Consider the following 16,310-nt stretch of genomic DNA (forward strand, 5'->3'; position numbering starts at 1 on the left):
CAGAGTCCAGTTACTGGAGCTCCTAAAAGTAAAAATAAAAAAATAAAATAAAAAGTACAGGGCGGATTGCTTAGAATTCAAGTGGCTGAAGGTGCACTCAAGCAGGTGCTCGATAGCTGCAATTAACCCATTACTTTTCTTGAAGGTTAGCAGGCTGTAAAGGTTAGCGGCTTTATGCGACAAGGATTGGGATGACGTAATTGGCCACTGGCATAAACCAAGTTCAGATGTGCTATCCATACCGTCCCTCCCCACTCCCCCCGCATACAGGTGGCTTGATCCACCTCCAGAAGGCAAAACAAAAATGTTTGGCGAACCACCAGTTTACAACAAAGGGGCACAACTTGCAACTGGTATAGCGTCTTCAAGAAATCTTACACAATAAGTTCATGCTTGCATTGCATTTTATTATTTCAGATAGCGGAAACCACATTCACGTTTTAGCATAGGCATGTATGCATTTCCTTCACCCGGAACTAATGAATGACAAAATCAGCCCATGTATTGTGTAGTCATACATAGAGCAGCCATAAACAAGTTCACAAGCATGCAGACTGTTCCAAGGTTACTCTAGTGATGGTTGTGCTCAACCTCTTGCTTGTATCATGCCCTGCAGGTGCCAGTTTTGCCACTGGAAAGAGCTTGTGTGCCTTACACTCTGAGTCTACCGATTCCTGAGCAAAAGAAGGTCCTGCTGCTTCCAACAACGCAGGGGAATCTGTCGCTGATGAAGGTTGCCTCCCCCCGAGGCTTAGTGTTCTCTTCACCTGCCTTTTTTTCAATGACGCACAGATCACAATCGCCAGAACCAGAAGCAAAACAATACCAAGGGAAGTACCAACTAGGATTTCGAGATGGATAAAGACCAAGCTAAAGGCTGAAAAGGAGAGACATGAGAAGGGTTAATTTAGAAAACAAATACAGCATCATGGACACGTTAATAACAGAGTAAATCTCTCTCACTGGGCAATCACATAAGTAGCAGGCTACATGTCAACAATGTGGACATATCTTACTCAGAATGAGGGCAGGCGATGTGTGGCATTACTTTCCAACTTGAGCGTGGCATTCCCCGAGGTCCTCAGTTCAGGGATCCAGACTAACAGATTTGGGGGGGGGGAATTAGGTTTAATCGAATTGCATATGTTCCACTACCCCACTGGGGTCCTTGCCTAATTATTTGTACCTCCCTCCGCTCATCTACTTTCAGGCACTACCCCCAATACTGAAATTAGGGTGTATGATATTGATGCACCAGATTCAATGAAACACTATATTACCACCTAAATATCCACGACTTTCACACAACGTTACCAGAGGACTCCATGTCATGTACAGCATATCCCAGTCCTGGGCTTTCATTTATCCATCAATTGCATTCTGGCAGCTGTAGTCTTGAGTTATTGCATTTGAATGGGCAAAAATATGATAAAAGTAAAATCAAAGTCTAGCACTACAATAGGGTGTCACGAAGACACGTAGTCATCTGGTAACCTAACTTCACCTCTTGGTCAGCAGGGCTCTGTTTGGAGTGAAGTCCCTGTACGCAAACCGTTTCACTGTGCTGCTAAGTTTGGTTGGGGAGACTGTACAACCACCCGCCACAACACTTGCATGTGGTTTTTGTTCAGGTAGATAAGTTCATCGGTTTTGAGAGCTGAAGCTTGATGAGGGCAGTTAATGTCTGGGGATGCAGAGAATGCTGGTATTACCCAAATTGACCTTTTACAATTGACCTTTTATCCTAATTGACCTAATAGTGGTCCTAATTGACCTTCTGCACAATTGACCTTTACCTTTATTTTACTTTTATATATATATATGTGTGGGGTGGGCTTGGGGTAATAAATCATACAATGTGATTGGATAGCTGGTTGCAGGGGGGGGGGGTTGGATTGAGTGGGAGGTTGCAGGGGATTCCCCCGCATATATGTCCTAATTGACCTTCATTTCACGATCAATTGTGCAGAAGGTAAATTCTCCCGCGATCAATTGTGAAAAGGTCAATTAGTATACATCCGAGAATGCTAGGTCGAGAGTGCTGCCTTTGGTGTCAGTGGTATCAGTGTTGCGATGTCAAGGGTGTCCAGGAGATAGACGAGGGCTTCATTTGTTTTCTCGGTTGCTTTTATTACTAGAAGATTTGAGGTTTCCTCAGTAGATGGTGATGGAATGGTTTACAGCATTATGTCTGATTTCATCCAGGAAGGATGTTACTATGTGATGAGTGGGAGATCAGATGAAAAGTAGCATCTGCGGTGTGGGAGTGCGGAAAGTGACCGATCAGGAGTTTCATGGATTTGAGGGGTCCTGAAGTGTGCATGTCCAACAATTCCTGAATAGGAATGTGAGGCCCCCAATGGACTTTTCTGTACAGTGGATATGCTGTAGTTGGCATGGACAAAGACGTCCAGGAAGTGGGCGGAGGTTGGGACAGCGATTACGAATCCAAAATAACCAATGAACTCAATAAATCCAAAACAACGAAAAATAATTTATTGGGAAAAATGAATATGGGTGCAGGTTAAGGGGTTAAAATGGGCGGGGAGGGGCTTGCGGTGGGCTTACAAACATGGGGAAACAGGGGCTGGGGAGGACCCCCCTAAATCCTTTTTTTAAAAAGGGATATTTTTCGTTATTATAGGTTCGTTATTCATTGGCTGTTATTGGATTTGTTTAAATCACATGGAACCATGTGATGTGCTATCAGCAATTTCTGCTGTGCAGAGTTCTGCAGAGTGAGCGTTGAGTTTATGGTTGCATGTGTGTTTGCTTGGAGTAGGCTGGGTTGTGGTAAGGGGGATGTTGATGTAAGCATTAGAGCTGGTGTGGTGCTTGGTGCATGCAGAGTAGAGGAATGCTTATGTGGTCTTCTTGCACTTAAACTGAATTCTGAGAAGATATAATTTGGCCTCCTGCATCTCTTTTTGCAATTATTTACTATGGTTTGTAGTACAGGTGTCGCAGTTTGACCTGAGAAAGGACTGTAATAAAATGAACAGAGTGAGATTTCTCTGATATTTAAGTGGACCTCCTCAGTATGAAATGAGAGTTGTTCCTTTCTCCGATTGTGGACCAGAAACACCACTCCACTGATAGGTCAAATCCTCTGATAAGAGAAATTCAAGCTTGATGCTTACATTCTGAGTTCAATGTTTATATTAAAATGTAATTGTACTTCTAACATGAGCCAAAACATGTTTGGAGTTAAGCTCTTCCTCAGGGCTATTGAGAATTAGATTGAAACAGTTAATGTAAAAACAAATTGAGTTACAATCACCATTAAATAATTTAGTACCCGGCGAGGGTGCAATCAGAATGAAACAAGCATTCTGATTGGCCCTCGCCGGGGCTTTACCCGGCCGAGAATCCCTCGATTCTCTGCCAGGATTCCAGCCGCCTTTTCCATGGCAGGGGGCATGGCAGCCCCTCAGTCAATGAGGAGCTCGAAGTGGGGCCATCCTCGCTCCAAGCCTCTCCGCGGCTGAGAAGCTGCCTTCGCCCCCCCCCCCTGCTGGGGACTGAGGTATTTTTATTTTTTGTATTCCTCCCTTTCCTCCCACCTCCCCGCCCTCCCCACACAACAGCCACCCCACTTACCCAATGCCTGCTTTGTCCCCGGCATGGGACGATGGCAGCCCACAACCGTGTGGAGACTCGAAGCGGGGCCATCCCCGCTCCAAGCCTCCACACAGCTGGAGGCTTCCATCGTCCCCTGCCAGGGACCCAGGTACGATTTTCTTTTCTTCTTTTTTCCCCTCCCTCCCAACACCAACCCCACTTACCTTGTCTTTTTTTTCGGGAGCAGACGCACTGGGAACCGAAGTGTTCCCAGTGCGTCCACTCCCGATGGCCGCCATGGAAAGTGAAAATGGACTCGGTTTTCCGTTTCCCGGCGGCCATTTTCTTGGTCTTTTTTTTCCTGTCCCAAAACGTTTTGGGGCAGAAAAAATGCTTTTAGTGCCCCGGTCACGCAGATCTTGCAGGCTGGGGTACATAAAGCAATATGACCCTCGCGGCAGGGGCATTACCGACTCAGGCCATGGGCTCGCTTCACTCGGGCCTATAACTATGGGCCCCAGGGCATTACCTGAGTCGGTAATGCCCTTGCCGCTCGGGTCATATTGCTTAAATAAAGAGTTGGAAAGACGACGTTCGGGTTCTTTTTCTCTCTAGATAGAGTACAGAACATGCAATCAAAATAACTCGAATGAGAGGAAAGGTAGAGTCATACATTTATAAGTCTAGAAGGACTGTCAAAGAAAGAAATAAGCAAGCTTTGGGAGAAATCTACACTTGAAAAATATCTAGAACTTGACAGAATACCAAGGGATTTAACAGTATGTTTTTCCCAATGTCAAAGGTGAGGAAGATTATCTTTGCGCAAAAAAGGAAGATCACTAGCAATTCAGCAATCATCGTCAAAATGTTGACTGAACATGCTGATCTAAAACTTAAAAGAACTGCAGTACAAATTGACAGAGTTAAGCACGAGATTGAGTCAGTGGCCATGCCAGAACCAGTTAAGAACTACTATGAGATCCTCAACAAGAAAACTAAATTTCAAAATTCAAATTTTAAAAAAGGGTGAAGGGAGAGTTTACACATTCCATAACAAATATCAGAATCAAATATATGATATAGCAGAAGACACTGGTCCACATAAATAGCTCGATGGAGGTTCAAACAAGTTCCTTATAAGAGGACATTTTTTTAAAGAAATCAAGAGATACGGGTGGGCAAAGCAATTAGAAAGCAAGAATTACACAAAGAAAACAGTAACATTTTCAGACAATTTGGAGAAGAAAGATGCCACTCCAATTACCATACGAGAGGTAAGGGGCAAGAGGAGATGAAAGAGAAACAGTACGGCATCAACACAAGATCCAGAAATTGAATCCAGTACACAATACAAAATTGTTAAAGATATAGTTCGGAACCCAACACCAAGCAGTAGACAGACATGATAGATCAGTACTCAAAGGTTTGTCATTTGCACTGTTAAGAGTGTCAATATAACAGACACCTATGTAGACCTATGCAGGTTTACTAGAAATTGTAAATTGAAACATTTTTCATAATAAAAACCTTAATTAGTCAAAAGGAGAAGACCACCATCCAAAATGACCATAAAAGAGTATACAAACACCAAATTCCTCATTTATCTAGAAGGAGGGCAGGACATGGATTTATAAAAGCATTGAATGCCCAGTTGGGCATTCAATCTGATTTGTCATGTTCTAGTAATTTAAGAGGCAAAATTCAGCCCAACTTCTTCAGACAAAAACCTAATGGACACCTTTTTGCACTTGTCACTAAAGATCTTGAAGGGCTGCAGGACCACCACAAACCGAAGCTGCACTTTAGTGACCCTTTAGGATCAGATGAAAGCATAGCTTTAAACAGACTCATGACCAATGATACTATGGATATTTTTTAATAAAGCAGATAAAGCTGGAAGCATATTTATTCTGAATGAGCAGAACTATATTAAGGCTGCTAACAATAACCTTGACACACCCGGTTGATGCTCAAAATGAACAGCATAAACAGCAAAATCTGTATAAAGAGGCTCACATACTCATTCAGAAATGGCACACATTAGGCTTACCATACGATGATGAAAAGGACGTTTAGATTGAAAGAGGCAAGGATACCGAATATGTGTTTTCTACCCAAGATTCACAAAAGATTTGACAGCATTCCGACATGAGACCAATCATGAGTGGCATTGGGTGGGTGATAGAACCAATATTCAAATATTTAGACACAGGAATAAAACGTAACCCAAAACTGGATCAATACATTGAAAGCTTCAGACAGAGCATCAGCAGCCATACTGGACAAACGCATTAAACATTCCTATAACCAGACACCTCCAGAAAGGGGTGCTACACAGCAACAAGAGTATTACAATCAAATCAGCTGACTATGAGGAGCACAGGCAACTTTCTGACACAAGATATTACAAAAAGACGGAGTAAGACGAAACAATACAAAAGAGAATTCAACAAGATCAAGAAACACCCGAATGACTTCCAGCAACACATTCAGGGCCTCGTACCAGATAATCCAATGACTGGTACTTTCGACATGCTCCCCAAAATATACAAAGAAAACCACCCTGGACACCCAATCATCTCTGGATCGGGCACACTGACTGGATATCTCTGGCTGGACCAACATCTTGGAGCCACTGCTAAGAGTGACGCCCAGCTACATCCAGGACAACACTAATCTACTCAACAAACTGGATGATAGAGGCACCCTCCCAAGGGGCACATTACTGGCAACCATGGATGTGGAGTCACTCTACACAAACATTCTCATTGATGGCGCTGGCGCATGCAAGAATGCTCTTGGCAATCAAAACCCACTTGCTGACACTATAGGCAAGTGCATAGAATTCATCCGGACACACAACTATTTCACGTTTGTCTCCAAATGATGGGTATGGCCATGGGCACACAGATGGTTCTGCAGTATGCAAATTTATTCATCGCACAATTAGGGATAGATTTCCTTGGCACCTGTGACTGCAGACCTTTGAGATAACTGTGCTACAGCGATGACATCCTCCTGACCTGGACTGTTGGGAACAGGACCTCCTAAACTTCCAGAGAAGATTTAATGAATTCCACACAACCAGCAACCTCACCCCTACTCTCCTGAAAAAGTAAATTTCCTCGACACCACCATAACAATAAAAGATGGCCAACTACATACCACAGTATATCGCAAACCAACTGACCGTGCCAGCTACCCGAAGAGTGACAGCTTCCACCCAGTGCACACAAAACATGCTACCATATTCAGGAAAGCATTTATGATCAGACACAAGGGACCAGGATAAAAACATAGAAACCTTGAGATCAGAATTCATAAACCATGGCTACAACCACAGAATTGTGGACAGCCAGATTCACAGGGTAACACGAAACACACAGAGAAACCTCTTAGAATATAGAGCGAAAGACACAAACCCGGGTACCACTGGTAGTTGCATACAATCCTGAGCGTGAACCCCTTCACAAGATTGCTAAGGAACACCAACCTATCCCAAAACAAGATGAATGCCTGAGAGAAGGTTTTCCTGAGATGTCCCTCCTTACTTTCAGACAACCAGCCAATCTGAAGGGAATGTTGCTCAGAAGCAAGCTACACAAATAGTACAGATTATGCAACTGTGCCTTGCAGAAACAAAAGATGCCTAACCTGCCCACATATCAAAGTGTCAGACACAATCAAGATACCCCACATGGGGTACGACTCAAAAATTATGCGACAGTTTAAATGTGCATCAAGCAATCTTGATTATGTGCATGAAATGTCCGGGGCGTGGCTACTATGTTGGGGAAATTACTCAACCTGCTAAGCAATGTACTAACGAGAGTCCATTGGGTGCGCATTTTTGAAAAGCTAATCCTACACTTACTGATCTCAAGATTGCTGTACTCTGGGATAATTTCAGGACTGACAAAGCCAGAAAAACCTATAAATTCAAATGCATGCACATTTTCAATACACTGGCAAGGGGCTTGAACAGACAAGACGGTTTCATGAGTCACTATTCCAACTAACAGACTTTCACTTGGTTCAACTCAAGAGATACAGGATCACAACATCCAGACCCAACATTTTCCATAATTTTTTCTAAATCCATTCACAGACATTCATCTGGCAATGTACCAGCCCCACCAAACTCAGAAGGCAATTAATAGGTGCCAGACTCACTCCATCTCAGCCCCATCTGCCCTCAAAACGCCCCAGCTGAAAAGCTACCCAGAGACGTGTCAGGGCCCTTGTCCCTAGTCACACCACACCCTTACCCACTTGATTATGGTGAAACACTCCGGATATGGAATTTGACACAAAGTTACCACACTGGGCTTCGTGGGTCACAGGCCTGACACAAATTGGCTGTATAGCCCCTCCTTCAGATTTTTAGAGGCACAAGCTTGATATGTTGATGAGTGTGCTACCGCTGATCTTGTAAAGGGACTGTCCTGACATACCGAGCTTCAACTGGACTGCACATACAATGACCGACACCTAACAGCCCCTCCTGCCTTCCTGCAAGCACACAAACAGGTTAGGCTGTTTTTTTTGTTTCTTTTCCCTGCTCTACAGTTCCACTGACCCCTGCCCCACCTAATAGTGTGCCATTTAGACCTTCAAGATCACAATGTGTGGGGGAGCTGAACATCCAATACATGCCTTGCTGAGCAAAACTACAAACCATGTGCAGACAGCCACACATAACGGGCTATCTGCAGGAGGGGCCATGTAAGCTGTAATGTTTTTTAAATGCTTCATTTTGTGTCTGCCTGAGAAGTGGAGACATTCCACGAAAGCTAGCAAATTGAAAAATAAATGACTTTGCTAGCCTCGGGATTAACATTCCATTTCCTATTAGTAACATACGATGATGGAGTCCTCTACACCTGCAGACATACACTAGTGATTGATACTCTAATTCTGACCGGTGGCCAAGTGGGTCTTGCATCTCTTTACACTAACAATTTCATTTTCAATGGTAATAATTAGTCAGCAAATCGGAGTAGCAATGGGAGCAAAATATGCCCCAATGCCAGCTTATTTATGGGATAATATATAATCACTCATGCCCTGGCACCCAGCAGTTCAGGTTTAGAATATTGCATGGTAATGTGGAGACGTTACAAATATGATATAATTGTAATATGAACAGGCAACAAAGAACTGGCAGAGTTTGCAGCCAAACCCGAACAGTTTATTTGAAATAGCTGGGGTACCCGGTGTTGCCCGTGTCCTATCGAGTGGTTCCCCATGTGGCCTGGAAGGATGTTGCTTGTGTCTTCTGGTCAGCAAGTTGTGCTACTTTTTGTTGTTGCGTTTCAGAAGCTCTTGATTTTCACTTTGCATCAGATGGAGCTTTTCCAAGTGATGTGTTTTTTTTGCAGCATGTTTCAGTCACTCAATGGCTTCAGCACATTTGAGAAAATGTTCAAGAAAGATGGATTGTGCTCTCTTCCCCTGAATGGATTCAAGTAAACTGGAACCTTCCCATCTCACATATTTGGACTGCCGTGATAAAACATTTTCATTCATTTTTAAATTCCCTTTAAAAATGCTTTAACACTTTCAAACTGTATACAGTAGTAATACATTTCAAAGGAATAACCAACAATTCGAACATTTTACTTCAGGCACTTTTCCAAATGTTGCCTTCTAGTACCTACTGTAGTGAATCAGGGTGAGCATCAGTAAATTAGGGTGCCTATGGAGTGCATTTGTTTGCATACGAACATAGACTACAATCTTGCCCCAGACAAAAGAGCAATCCATGCAAAATTTGGCAGACGTGGGTTCAACGGTGAGGATTGGTATAGCCAGACAAACACACACATACATACAGCTTAATATATTTGATAGAACACACATGCACACATAATAAAGTCAGGATCACTTTCCATTGATTTAGAAATCATGATTGTTGATAACCATATAGTTACAAAAACGTACCAGAAAGAAACTGAGGGTCAAAACAATTTTACACACTACAAGTGGCCACAAACATGGCATCATTAAAAACATTCCACAAGGTGAGACACAGGATGAGGAGAAACTGCAGTAACAATGAGGACTTTGAATGGGAAGCCATTGTGATCAGCAAGAGATTTAATGATGGAGGATGCACGGTTTACGTTGTACAGGTAGCCATAAAAAGGCCAGAAAAGTACAAAGGAAAGGTTCTGGTAAGGACTTGCTAAGATTTATTACAAAATCAATCAGCACGGAATCTCACCATCTCCAAAATTCTAAAAAACCTTGGAAAGTATTACTTTTAGTTGACTATTTAAGAGACTACATCAAAAGGCATACTGATCATGGTTATGAAAAGAGCAGAAACTATACAATGTCATTTAAGTCCAAGCTACTTGGCACCCACTGTAAGTAGAGGCAATGGCACAGTGTTTAAATGACCCAAAGACTTCTTCGAATGCAGCACGTGTAGTATAGGCCCCTATGTTTTATCCAAAACTGAAGAATGCTCTACCTATACAAACAAGAAAATTACGATCTGTGAATTCATTAACTGTAAGACTACATTTGTGGTGTACATCATATGCAAAACGGTTTATGTAGAAAGTGCAATAAGAGAATTGAGACAGAATTCGAGAGCATCTTTATGCTTTTCGGACCAAGAACATTCAGTACCCACTTGCTCAACACTCGATTTCAAAACATTCCAATGACAAAATGAAACCAATCCAGTTCCTGGGTGTCAGAAGATCAAACATAATACAAGAGGAGTAGACAGAAGCACTAATGAGAACAGTGGAATCCCAATTTATTTCCAATTTAAGAGCCATAAAAGATGGCTTAAACAACGATAATGAACTAAATGAGTTTATAGGCATCCCATGAACCTAAGAAGGTTCATCTTCGTATAGTCTGCCACAACTCGCAATAACTTTAACGGTAGACTGTGGTGAAAGTCCAGTGCTATGACAACGCCAAACTTTATTTTGGCCAGAATATTGATTCTTCGTGCTTCATTGAATGCATGTAATCAAGGCACGAGTTTCCAGGTAACCACTATAATTTGAAAAGAAGATCATATGCAAATCAACATATAGATAACAATACAATACTCACTCAATAACAGAGAAAGTCTCATGGAAGTCCAGTAACAGCCACTGTTGAATCAGTCACAAATGAAATCAAGTAAATAAATGTTGCTGAGTCACATCATGCAAGTCATTAATCACACTCAGGAGAATATGCATCAATAGTTGGTAAATCAACAATAATTAGACAGAAAATCCCCAAATTATCATGCCTTTGTCAAAGAAACAAGGGAGAATATAGAACTGTGTAATGCATACTACCATTAGACATAGGATTCTAGCACGTGAGGTCGACCATTAGAGTAACCATTTAAGTTATCACTTTGCAAACGCGGCACCTAGCACACTAATAATTCTATGTGGGTACATACAAAATGATTAGCCACATGCAATGAAAAACTACCCCAAAAATGTTTTGTTCATCAAGGAGTAAAGCTATAAAACATGTAAACTACACTAGATCAGTCCAAAATGTGACTCCCAGAATTTGGAACAAATCACCCGAGAGAGTCATTTTTCCATCTTCCTGTAGTTTTGTTAGGACTCCAATTAGCATCCCATAGATTACATTCCCAATTGGGAACGTATCTGTTATTCCAGCTGGTCTTCGATCTACTTGTGCTCTGGGATAATTACTGGGTCCAGCGCCTCAGACACAAACACGCAAAGAAAAGGTCCGGACAGAGGGCCTTTGCAGACTACCTCCCATGAGGTAAGAGTTTCAAAATAGAATAGAATCAGAGGCACTTCTCTGTTTCAATTACAACACGATGGATGTTAACCAAATATAGATTAGAATCATTTCCTGCTCTTTTTACATTATTCAAGGGGAACCCCCGGTGAGCACTGTGACACAAGGATTACCTCAGAATCTGAAAGCAAATAACTGATGAAAGTCAAGTACCATTTCAAACCGAGATATCGACAAATCCTTCCTGGCACTAGGTATGTATAAATATTCTAACTCTAGAGTAAATGCCTGTATGAATAAGAATCAAATGTCAAACCAATACTTCATGAATGCACCTTTTCTTTCACGACCCAAGAAATTGAACACATAGTGGACAGTTGGGATACAAGATTACCAAGCAATTAAAAGAAATGAGGTACTGCCAACCCTCTGAGAACCAAGTTATCCTTTGATCTTTTTCACAAGCAGCACAGCCCAAATAGCTCACTACCCTTCAACAACATAGTTCACAGAACCTTCAACAATGGTCAGTAACTGCATGGCACATGGCTGGTGCAATAGATACTTAAAATAAATCATGGTCAAAACTGACAAACCCCACAGGTAACATTACCAGAATTCCTTGGAAACCCATCACCACAGAATATGTATGATAGGATATTTTTGAATGAAGAGTAAATAGAAACCAATATTGGCAACCACTAATCCAGGCTTATTTTGTATGCATCTTTCTTCCTTTCTATGTCTCAACAGCAACCAGCTATGGGTCTATAATCATGATTGCTTAGTTACATTTTGTTTAAAAAAATATACAATTATTTAATTGCATTTCTAATACTTGATGTGATGTAACCTGAAGATTGTTGTATTTTATAGTTTAACTTCAACAATTCATTTTTTTATTACATCGTGAATTATTGTTGTGTTTGTAAACCAACATTTGTTTTTCTATTAACTGTTTCAATCTGTAATTTCCAAGAGTCCTGAGGAAGAGATTTGCTCAAAACATGTTTTGACGCCTGTTAGAAGTACAATTAATTTGTAAATTAAACACAGAACTCACAACATATGCATCAAGCTAGTTTTTATTAGAGGCTTTTGTGTACCAGCAGAAGGTTTTTCCTAGTTGACAATCAGAAATAGAACGCTCATTTAAAAACAGGAATACAAAGGAGGCACAGTTAAACATCCAAGATAAATCTTCTTGCACTTCTTCCATTCCAGGGTAGGTATATAAAGAGTGACGCACATTGTGGCAGGCTTATCTGGAGAATCCTGTCCAAGGGTTCTGGCCCATGGCGCTTTCCTGCCGGTAACAGGACGACACAGGTGTTGTACTGGTTGAAGGGCTTGTCTATGTCACCACTTCACTTTAGATGCCCAAGAAAGAGATGCCCTAAGGAGGTGGGTTTAAAAACAAAAAGGGAGTGGGGAGGAACAGCGCAGAATGCTCAAGCTTGCAGATGGAATTTAACACATTCTAAAATTAGAGCACCCATCAATTAAATTCCAGTACAAACAGCCACCAGAGTGAATGCCAAATGCTCCATGGCTAAAGCAAGGACCGAAATTGGCAAATACAAATATCAGAATCACATTCAAACAACCTTTATTGAACATTCTAGCAGTCTCTAGAAAGAGGAAGGGCACTTATTGATGCAAAGCATCAAATATCTTCAAGGTTTCACAATAGATATCCTTCCTGAAAGGATCCAAATGTAACCCATGATGTCCTTACCTTGCATTGAAGTTTACCCAGCTATGATGCAACTTCCGGAAACAAAAGTGACATCAGAAGTATGGTTTATTCAAAATGATATGCAATGCTGTATAACTGTGGTGGATCGGAAGGAGTTGGACTCAGAGGACATTTCCAAACTAATTTTATTTAAATTACAGAACGGCCTGGCATTCCCCATTCTAAAAGGGTTTCCCTACCTATCTAAAGTGTTGCGGGGGTGGAGCTGGCATGGGACATCGTACCAGCCCCCCCCCCCTTTAGTGCTATGGGACACCAGCACAGGGGAGGCTTCAGTGCCTCAGTAGATGTCCAGTTCACCTTGCTGCCTCGGCAGGCTCTTGTGGCTGGCTGTGTGCGAGGCCCCATGAAGCCGTGGCTTGCAGGCCCCCTTGTGTTCAGGGTGGGCCTGCAGGCCACAATAAAGGACACACACCGGTTACTTAGTCATGGTGTCCGCAGCCGTGTGTCGCACGTGCCTGCAGGACTCCCTTTTATTAGGTTGGGCCATGACGACATCATGGCCCATCTTAAAAGGGCAATACATGGGGGAGGGACCCAACCCCTTAAAGGGGCGACACACCCCAGAGGTTCCACTGCACAACATAAAGGAGCTAAAGGTGAATGACCATCATCTGAATATCCCAAAGAAAGAAAAGTCCTCAATCCAAATCTAGTTCTACCCTGACCCTGCCACTAAGAAACTAAACTTAAACAGCTCCAGGAGATTGATATAAAGAAGCCATCAGAAAAGACTGAGAATCAAGCCAATGTCTTTATTCTGGTTATTTATCTAGCAGAATATTTAGTAATAGCCACTCTGTTTCCTAAATTAACTAATTCCTCTACAACATTCTTTGATTTGATATTCTCTTTAGCAAAGTATTTAGGCCAACCTTCCCCGTGATACTTTCTTGTTGGTTGGAGGTTTTAGACCTCACACAGTCTATTGATACAGGTTCTCTTAGCTTGGTTGTGGTTTATTCCCACTTGATATCTATCCATTTATGGATTCTCAACTTTCTGTAACTTATGTTATGTTATTTGGCATTTATATAGCGCTCTATGTATCATTGGTATGATACCAAAGCACTTGTGAGTTGAATGCCCTCGGGGACCATAGACCAGGCCAGTCGAGAGAGTAGGGTATCATAGGGTGCTTGGGTGTACTCAATATGTGTGCAGCTGAGGAGTTTGGCAGATGATAGCTGCATCCTAACATTAGGTGCGGTGGTATTGAGATCAGTCAAATGTGTTCAGTCTGGAGGTTGTCTCTGAGACTGGATTCTGACTGTGTTAGGCCTGTGTAGAACGCTTGTGTTCGGGGGTATAGCTGCGTTCTAGTCGGATATTGAGGTGTTCATAGAGTAATGTTCGTATGTGAGCAGCTAGGCCAACATTGATCGAGGGGTGTGGCTGCGCTCTGTTGTGTGTTGGCGTAGAGTAGAGCGTGAGCATAGTGATAGGAGAGGCGAGTGTCTGGAGTGGAGGTTTTATTCTTACGAATCCTCTGTTCCGGATTTCATTTACGCATTTTGAGGTTGTTGTATTCACAATTATATCTAAATGCAAAAATGGCTAATGTTCACAATCCTGTCTAGATGTGATGCAAGCTAATATTCACAATTATATCTAAATGTGGCACTGGTTAACATTCACAATCCTATTGGGAAGCTACGCAAGCCAACATTTACAACCCTGTCTAAAAGCGGCATAAGTCAACATTTACAATCTTGTCTAGATGTGAAGGAAGCTAATCACAATTCTATTTAATGTGGCAGAATGTGATGCAAGCTATTATTCACAATTCAATCTAAATGTGGCAATGGCTAATGGCAAATATTTACAGCTTTAAATGTGATGCAGGCCAATATTTACAAACTTGACACACTGTCTGGTAACCAGAGAGGACAGACTGTCAGTTTCTTATCCTGGGAGCTTGTGGCTCATATTGTATTTTCCTTTTATTAGGTTCTGGTTTGGAACCTTCATGGAGTTCCCATTCCGGATTATTCAATTCCCCCTGTGTCAGCTTTATAGAGTTCCAATTACATAGGTTTATATTAAATAACTCTTCATGAGTACTTGGATGAGTTCTTCTTGGCTACGGTTGCCCTGGTGACCTCCCATTCTTCCTGCTGCCTCTCTGCAGGTTGGCGAACATTGTGGACTCTTGCTTTTGCTCAGGTGCTCTTTTCCAGAACTGGGTTTTTCCTTCCTTCTCTTTTGTCGCGCTCTCGTTTCAAGCGGTCCTTCTGCCGTGTGTGGTGTGCGGGATTGGGAAGCTGCTCACGTTCCCAATTACTCTTTTGTTCTGCGTCCTCGGTCTCCCATTCTCAGCTTCCCTAATGCCATAGACAGACTTTGCCGCTTGGAAGCTGCTTACACGTCAGTGACCTTCGTGGAGGGTCTCTGCGTGTTTGGTTGGGCACCATGCCCACCATGATAGAACAGTGGTCCTGCCACCACCTGCAGCAGGACTCCCGTAGTTGGATATGCTGGGTCTCCAGCGTCTTACTCAGGCATTCAGCCACTTTTTGAAAGTCACAAGCTCTGCGACTTTTCTCTGTCCACTTCCTCCAGGCATGCTCACATCAGGAAGCTTCCCCATTGTAGGATACTCTCTGCTTCTCCAACTTCTTCCACTCGTCCCAGTTAAGTATGCATAACCTCTTAAAGAGACATCCTCAATTCCTTCTTCATGCTGGTAGGTTCCAGCATTACCTTCAGCCAACCAGGTATATTAATCTTTGTAGAAATCAGTCCCATGTATGCTACCAGGCTGTGTGGCTTAGGGAGTTCCTCACAGGAACGTTAGTCCATGTCCCCTAAAGGGGAGTCTCTCCCAGTGAGATCCCACTTGCCCAGGGCCCTTAGGGAGGGAGTTGGGGAGCAAGGCTCACCTGCCTAGCCTCAAAGGGGGTGGCACCCCATTGGGAAGAATACCTTTGATTCGTCACAACATTCCAGCTCCAAACATGCATCTTGCTATCAGATTGGTTACTGTAATGCCACCTTCTACATTCGGGTATAGTGCCAATACACCGGACAATCAAACAGCCAACACACTGCTCTTTTTCACCAATCGTTATTAAAATGTAATAGCCAGGATATTGGTTTGCTGTCTGACCACTCTTCTGTGTCTTGTTTCATCTCAACATTGATTCAACCCTGGTACAAAGCCATGCTACTTGAGTCTTGCAGAAAGCACAATGGGAAAAGATCAGGGTCCACAATTCATTACTATAATTTAGAATCCTCATCACCC

The 16,310-nt window shown here is 42.5% G+C and overlaps 1 protein-coding gene across 1 annotated transcript in view; it reads right to left on the bottom strand.

Moving 5' to 3' along the window:
• Nucleotides 1-386: 386 nt before the first annotated feature.
• Nucleotides 387-16,310, bottom strand: part of LOC138467899 (uncharacterized) — a 216,818-nt gene continuing 200,894 nt past the window's right edge. Inside the window, exon 9 of the mRNA XM_069608216.1 lies at nucleotides 387-877. Within this exon, the coding sequence (XP_069464317.1) occupies nucleotides 540-877 (338 nt within the window). The 3' untranslated portion in view covers nucleotides 387-539. The remainder of the gene's footprint in view (nucleotides 878-16,310) is intronic.

Source organism: Ambystoma mexicanum, chromosome 4q (assembly GCF_040938575.1).
Source record: "Ambystoma mexicanum isolate Mex_15411 chromosome 4q, UKY_AmexF1_1, whole genome shotgun sequence".
NCBI classification, from domain to species: Eukaryota; Metazoa; Chordata; class Amphibia; order Caudata; family Ambystomatidae; genus Ambystoma; species Ambystoma mexicanum.